The sequence below is a fragment of the Xenopus laevis genome, chromosome 9_10S, assembly GCF_017654675.1.
Source record: "Xenopus laevis strain J_2021 chromosome 9_10S, Xenopus_laevis_v10.1, whole genome shotgun sequence".
In the NCBI taxonomy this organism is placed as follows: Eukaryota; Metazoa; Chordata; class Amphibia; order Anura; family Pipidae; genus Xenopus; species Xenopus laevis.
In genome coordinates this window covers 115,531,372-115,539,138 of record NC_054388.1, presented here as the reverse complement: position 1 = coordinate 115,539,138, position 7,767 = coordinate 115,531,372, and the positions used below count along the sequence as shown (strand labels likewise).

Sequence of the window (7,767 nt, the reverse complement as noted above, 5' to 3'; positions counted from 1 at the left end):
GTCACATGACTTGCAGAAAGACAAAGATGGCGATAGCGGAAGTGATAACTGCTGGCAGCTGCCGAGGGGAGACCAAGCCGGTTGGGCTGTGAGGGATTGTCACTGGGAGTGTCGGTACTTTGGTCATACTAACCGCCCGACTTGCCCACTAATTACTGCTGGAGGAGGTCTGAGGCTCCTGAGAGACATTACTGTCTTTTACTCAGGCCCTACTGCTCCTTCTCTAGAGACAGACACGTCTTGTGGTGAGTGACAGCCCATTGCCCACCTGTACTCACCAGCCTGTCTCACACTCACACTTACACTCACACTCACTCAATCACACACACTCAATCACACTTACACTCACTCAATCACACTCACACTTACACTCACACTCACTCAATCACACTTACACTCACACTTACACTCACTCAATCACACTTACACTCACACAGGCCCTGTATAGTCTTGTAAGGTGAGCACTTTGCTCCTGACTCCACCTCCCCATGTGACCTGTGAGCTCATTGTGTTGTCTCATACAGGGGGGCAGTGACTATTTCATTTCCTTCCTTATCTCGTTATCAATGAAGCAGATAAAGCCCTGGAGTTGATTTGAGGGGGAGAGGGCTTGTATGTGGAACCATGCAGGTGAAACAAGTCCTCCTTAAGCTGCAGATTTGGTACATGGTGAGAAAGAAAGAAATCACTGGTGAACTCAGCAACACAAAAAGACCTGGACGTCCACGGAAGACAACAGTGGTGGATGATCTCAGAATCATTTCTATGGGGAAGAGAAAGCCCTTCACAAGAGCCAAACAAGTGAAGAACAGTCTCCAGGAGGTACAGTCTCCATATCCAAGTCTGCCATAAAGAGAAGACTGTATGAAGTAAATACAGAGGGGGCACTGCAAGGTACAAGCCACTCATAAGCATCAACAATACAAAGGCTACATTGGACTTTGCTAAAATACATCTAAAAAAGCCGCACAGTTGTGGAAAACCATTGTTTGGACAGATGAAACCAAGATGAAGCTCTAGCAGAATGATGGCAAGAGTAAAAAAGTGTGGAGAAGGCTTAGGAAGAGCTGATGATCCAAAGCATAGCACAGTTGTGTATAAAACATTTGGGGGGCAGTGTGATGGCTTGGGGTGCATGGCTGCCAGTGGGACACTAGTGTTTATCCATCATGTGACACAGAAGCACAAGAATGAATTGTGAGCTCTTCAGAGACACTGTCTGCTCCAGCTAAATGCACTCACATTGATTGGGAGGCGTCTCATAATGAGCCAAAACATAGAGCCAAAGCAACCCAGGAGTTTATTAAAGCAAAGAAGTGGAATATTCAGCTGATGTGAAGCCAATTGAGCTGCATTTCACTTGTTGAAGACTAAACGTGGGACAGAAAGGCCACAAACAAAGAGCAAGTGAAAGAAGCGGCTGCAGTAAAGACCTGGCAGAGCATTAAACAGGCGCAAACCCACAATCTGCTGATGTCCATGAGTCCAACACTTCAGCCTGTCATTGCACCAAAGGCTTTTCCACCAACTATTAGACATGAACATTTTATTTCATGTTTTTTTAATTTGTCCAATAACTTTTGAGCCCCTGAAATGAAATGATTGTGTTAAAAAAAGGCTTTAGCTTGTCACATATTTATACAATCTTTTTGTTCAATCTTGCAGTTCAACTGCATCTGAGTTGTTTTATTTCAAATTCATAAACTTAGAAAAAAGTTGTCTCTGTCCAAAGATTTATGGGCCTAACTGTATGTACACTCATCTACACACTCCTATATACACTCCTATGTACACTCATCTATACGCTCATGCACCTCTGTCTCCTGGTTACAGTCATTGACTTCAGCAGACCAATAAGATGACATCACGGCGCAGTCATGGGGACGTCACCCCGTTCCTCACCCAGGCTGATAACACAGAGGAGGAAGGGGCCAGAGATCAAGAGACCCAGTCGTCTGATGAGGAAGAGGAGGAAAGGAAGGACCATGGGAAAGAGACGCATTTACTCACCGGCATCTCCTACAAACGCTCTGTGGTCATCGTCATCATCCTCTTCTATATCAACCTGCTGAACTACATGGACCGCTTCACTGTGGCAGGTAATGGGGGTGTATTTTTAACTGTGGGCCTGTAGTAGGGCGAGTCCATCCAGGGACCACTTGTACCTACTGAGCACGTTACTTTCTCTGCAGGGGTTCTGCCGGACATTAAGAAAGCCTTCAACATCTCAGACAGTAACTCAGGATTGGTACAGACAGGTAAGTAACCCTTCCCTGCCCCAGTTATAATTCCTGTATTATGCCCAGGGAGACTCCAAGTTACCTGCCATTGTATCCTCTGTGCCTTATGATTTAGGGGGGAGCTTGGCTTGTGCCAGCCTTCTGAGGGGCAACCTGTAGTAGTAAATGTGCTTTGTCCCTTTCGGGGTCCCTTACAATGTGAATTTTCTCATCTCCGCAGTGTTCATCTGCAGCTACATGTTCCTGGCCCCCGTGTTTGGCTACCTGGGGGATCGCTACAATAGGAAGCTGATCATGTGTGTGGGGATCTCCTTCTGGTCATTGGTCACTTTGCTCAGCTCCTTTGTCTCCAATCAGGTATCACTGTCATTATGAGCCCCCCGGGGCAGATCTCTCTCCTGATTTCAGCTAATCATTGATTTTCCCTCTGCCCTGCAGTATTTCTGGCTGTTCCTGATTACGCGAGGACTTGTGGGTGTGGGGGAGGCCAGTTACTCGACAATTGCCCCCACCATCATAGCAGATCTGTTCCTTGCTGACCAGCGGACCCGCATGTTGTCCTTCTTCTACTTTGCTACCCCTGTTGGTTGGTAAGTGTGGAGCTCTGCCTGTGATTGGCTGCTGTACATGAGTCTGTGCTGAATCTGCTCCTCACTATTACAGTGGCCTCGGCTACATCGTGGGTTCAGAAATGACCAGCGCTGCAGGAGACTGGCATTGGGCACTACGGGTAAGTGACAGACACACTGGGCACAATTATATTTCACTACTGTGTTACTGTGACCAATGGGGTGACTCATTCCTGTATTGGGGATCAGGTGACCCCAGGGCTTGGATTACTGGCCATGCTGTTACTAATCTTTGTGGCGGAGGAGCCTCCCCGGGGGGCGCTGGAGAGGAAAACTGACAGACCCCTGACCAACACGTCCTGGTCCTCTGACATGACGGCTCTGCTGAAGAAGTGAGTGTTTCCCTTTGGACGAATTTCATTACTGATTGGTGTGAAGTCTAAATTCTGCACTCTGATCAGGACCCTCAGTAAAGGGGAAGCAAACCCTACACTATGCATGTCTCTGCTCACACTTCTGTCTCCCACAGCCCCAGCTTCATCCTCTCCACCTTTGGCTTCACAACTGTGGCTTTTGTGACCGGAGCTTTGGCCCTGTGGGGCCCCACATACTTAATGAGATCACGGATGGTGATATACAAGTCAAAGCCCTGCGAGGGAGGGATCTGTAACTATGACGACAGGTAAATGGCAGCACTATCCTCTGTAGGAATAGAATGTATTATTACCCCCCACCTTTACACTTGGTCCCTCTCTCACCATTTCCAGTATGATTTTTGGGGGGATCACTTGCATCACTGGTATCCTGGGGGTTCTGACTGGTGTGGAGATCAGCAAGCGCTACCGTAAAACAAATCCGCGGGCAGATCCACTGGTGTGTGCTGTGGGAATGATCAGCTCCGCTCCTTTCCTCTTCCTCTCCTTGGCCTTCGCTGACACCAGCCTCGTCGCTACGTATGTGAGTATCATGAGATGAGGATCAGCTTCTGCTGAATTATAGTTCTGATATAAATTTCTCTGCACCCCCAGGTATTCATCTTCATCGGCGAGACCCTTCTCTCTCTGAACTGGGCACTTGTAGCAGACATCTTGCTGGTAACCTTATTCTTTACCTACAGTGATACCATTAGAGCTGCTTGTTTCTAAGGGTTGAGTTTGGGTCCTTTAGCACATCAAGTCTGGAATATCAGCTGCTGTATGGTTGCTAGGTTAAGTGACAATAGCAACGAGGCAGCAGTGGGCAATATAAATGAATAGGGATTAGAAAAAAGAAATTGTTTTCCTTCCCCAGTACGTGGTGATTCCCACGCGCCGCTCCACAGCAGAGGCCTTGCAGATCGTTATGTCCCATTTGCTGGGAGATGCCGGGAGTCCATACCTCATTGGGGTGGTAAGTAGGGCGCCCCCTGCTGTAGGGTATGTTAGCAGCTTCCCTGAACCACAAGCTGAACCCATTCCCCTCCTCAGATATCTGATCAGATCCAGAAGGGAAAACCGGCCTCGTTCCTGATCCAGATGCGCAGCCTGGAGTACGCGCTCATGATCTGTGCCTTTGTGGGGGTCATCGGAGGGGGCTTCTTCCTCGCCACCGCTCTCTTCATAGAGAAGGATCGCAAGAAGGCAGAGTTGTTTTCCCAAGGTGAGTTGTGCCCCTATCCGGAACAGTCCCAAGCAGGTATGTACTTAACCCTTTTCCTTCTGGCCTGTTCTAGGCTTGCTGCCTGCTGATGAAACAGACGCCGAGCGCATTGTGGTCCCTAAACGAGGCCGATCCACAAAAGTGCCTGTGTCCAGTGTTCTCATCTGAGAGGGGCCCAAAAGCACCTGGTTGTGGGAGTATAAAGGGAACAAGACATGGACAAGTCACTGAGTAAGAGCTGCTGTTACATGTCTGTCTATATACCCGGGCCTGGCTGCTACTTACCATCTCCACTACAGCCGCCCTTTTTGCCTTGGGAGACGCGAGACTCTGCCCCCAAGGATGTGACTGTATTCTCTGTGCCCTACAGGGCGCTTTCTATTATATTTATTTTAGTTTTTAATGGAATTTTGATTCAGGTCGGGCTGACACTTCTCGTGCAAATAGACTTACATATTAAGTCCTTTTAAATTACAAGGCAAGTGGTATTGCAGCGCTGGGGTATGTGACATGCCCAAAATAATTCTTTCCTATTCTGCTCTGTGTGGAATGGGCCTGCTGGGACATTGTCTTCACATGATTTGCAAAAACCGGTTCACATTCTATACAAGTTCCTCTTTGTAGTATTGTACTTGCCCTTTAAAGGACAACTAAAGCTTAACTAAAGAAGTGGGTAGACATATTGTCTGTGCTTCTGTACCAGCCCAAGGCAACCACAGCCCTTTAGTCCTGGATCATTGCTGCTATTGACAAGCTCAAACTTTAGCCTCGTGCAATAAGTTCACTATATAAAATAGGACATTTTTAGCCACATTCATTCTTAGGGTTTAGTTTTCCTTTATGTAGGACACGATTGGGGACTCGTGCCTGTAAAGACTGCTCTCTCCTCCCTGAATTTGGTTTATGACTAGGGAATGTTTTTTAATGCCAAGGTGCCCATCATTTGCCCAAATTCTGATCCCCATCCTCCATAGAAAGATTGTTGTTAAGGTTTCTATTGAGCAGATGGGACTGATACTGAGACAAGGGCTGTTGTTACCAAATTATAATCAGCCATAATGGTATTGGTTTATAACCTCTGCTTTGTTTTCTTTAACTCTCAATGGAGAGTTAAGGATGGAGGGGGGCTGGGATAATTCTGAAGTTACTGACAACTAAATCCACTGTCCCATGGCGCTGAAATGGTTAAATAAATTAACTGGCAATTTGTGTTGTGTCTGATTTACTGGAGTCTGTGGAGGAGAGTGAAGTCGGTATGGCAGCTCCCAGCTCCAGACGAGTATTAACACAATAATAATGGTAAGAATAACAATAATTAGGGCAGAGACACGCTGCTATTTCGGGCCCAGCGACAAATCGCTTCTTCGGGCGACTTATCTCCAGAAATCTGCCTTCCCGCCGGCTACAATGTAAATTGCTGGTGGAATGGCTCTCGCAAAACTTCTTTTTTTTTGAAGTTCCCCGAAGTTTCCTCAGGCAGCTTTGGGCGACTTCAGAAAATGAAGTGTTCCGAGTGGCATTCCGCTGGCAGGAAGGCAGTTCAGGGAGATTAGTCGCCCGAAGAAGAAGCGATTTGGTGGTGGGCGACTAATCTCCCGAAATAGCAGCATTTGTCTCTGCCCTAAGTGTTTTGTCTCCCACGTCCCATATTTGCACAAATCACTGGGAATAACAACGTATCAGAGTGGGAGAAAATCAAGTCTATTTACATTGGAATTTAACTTTATAAAAAACAGGGCCGAGTCCAGCGACCGCATTAGTCAAACACAGGAAAAGCAAAGCCTTGTGGGAAATAATCATCCGTTGTAGACTCAGGCTGAACATTGCTCTCTGATTGGTCCTGGAACCTTGAGCTACTCCATGTGCTTTATGTGAGGAGAGACCTTTGTGCTGAGTAGAAGCAAAGTGGGACCTTCTGTAGCTACTGTGTTTCCTCTTGGGAGAAATCTCTGTGCAACTCGAGGCCCCACAAAAGCTCAGAAGACTCCAGATTAGTGGAACCTACTGATTCCCAGAGTCACTGCTTATTTGGAGGCTTCAGAGAACAGCTGGAAGCGACTCATGAGCAACATCTCCAGGAAGAAAGAGGAGATAATTGAGCCTTTGTGGATTAAAGACAATCGTAAAGGAATGAGCCTGTGGATCCAGGTGATGGAGCCGACCTACAGGGTGGACATAATCTCCTGCTCAGAAACCCCCATGAATATTACACTCAGGGGATGAGCACCACAAACTTGGGGAGATGTTTCTGAGAAGTGGAGGGGAGCTGGGAGGGTGGGTGGCTTGTCCCGGTATAGAGAGGGGGGAATGTATATAGGAATAATCCTGTACAACAGGACAGGGGCTAAAGAATCCACTGGAGGAGACTGGCATGTCCCGAGCAAGTTGCACTCACAGCTCCACCTCCCCAAAATCTTCCTACTGTCCCTTTAATGTTAGTATTGTGGGTTCTTGTCACTGTTAGAGGGAATTAATGGCTTCTGCAGCTCTTCTTACCTTTGCACAGTAAAACATTTTTAGTTTATGAAAACGGAGCTGCCCCAATAGACCTTCAGCTTCTTTATTATTATTATTATCATCAATATTATTATTAGTATTAACATGTATCTGTACAGGAAATAACAGGGAGACGTCCACATAAATAAAACTCAAATAGTGACTCCGACGACATGTAGCAAAGAATTAATGACGATACAATGAAGAACTGATCTACTGGATACCGGACACACGACAGTTGTACAGACTAACTGCCAGAATAGCAACGTGCTCACTACTGTCATTCCACAACTCACCACTAGGTGTCCTACAAGGAAAACACAGAGATTATTATTATATAACAGACTAATGGACTACAGACTGCAATACATGGAAACATAACATTATTAACTGAAATGACAGTCAGCAGTGCTCTGTTCTGTGACCATATAAAGGCACAAGGCTGCAGGCTGAGTTATACAGGGAACTCTGAGTATCACTCATGTATTATAAGGGATAATGTACCCCCTACTGTAAATGATAAGGATATTAGAAGTCACTGAGGGATTCTGTGACCATATAAAGGCACAAGGCTGCAGGCTGAGTTATACAGGGAACTCTGAGTATCACTCATGTATTATAAGGGATAATGTACCCCCTACTGTAAATGAAAAGGATATTAGAAGTCACTGAGGGGTTGTTCTGTGACCATATAAAGACACAAGGCTGCAGGCTGAGTTATACAGGGAACTCTGAGTATCACTCATGTATTATAAGGGATAATGTACCCCCTACTGTAAATGATAAGGATATTAGACGTCACTGAGGGGTTGTTCTGTGACCAT

The 7,767-nt window shown here is 46.4% G+C and overlaps 1 protein-coding gene across 1 annotated transcript; it reads left to right on the top strand.

The window, feature by feature from the left end:
• spns1.S (spinster homolog 1 S homeolog) lies at window positions 1-5,654 on the top strand. Its single transcript, XM_018240694.2, has 13 exons — window positions 1-245; window positions 1,834-2,099; window positions 2,193-2,258; window positions 2,461-2,597; window positions 2,679-2,830; window positions 2,904-2,970; window positions 3,059-3,201; window positions 3,339-3,491; window positions 3,577-3,766; window positions 3,838-3,903; window positions 4,100-4,198; window positions 4,276-4,447; window positions 4,521-5,654. Exons 2-13 carry the CDS (start codon window positions 1,859-1,861, stop codon window positions 4,613-4,615), a joined length of 1,581 nt encoding a protein of 526 aa, XP_018096183.1. The 5' UTR covers window positions 1-245; window positions 1,834-1,858; the 3' UTR covers window positions 4,616-5,654.
• The last annotated feature ends 2,113 nt before the right edge of the window (window positions 5,655-7,767 follow it).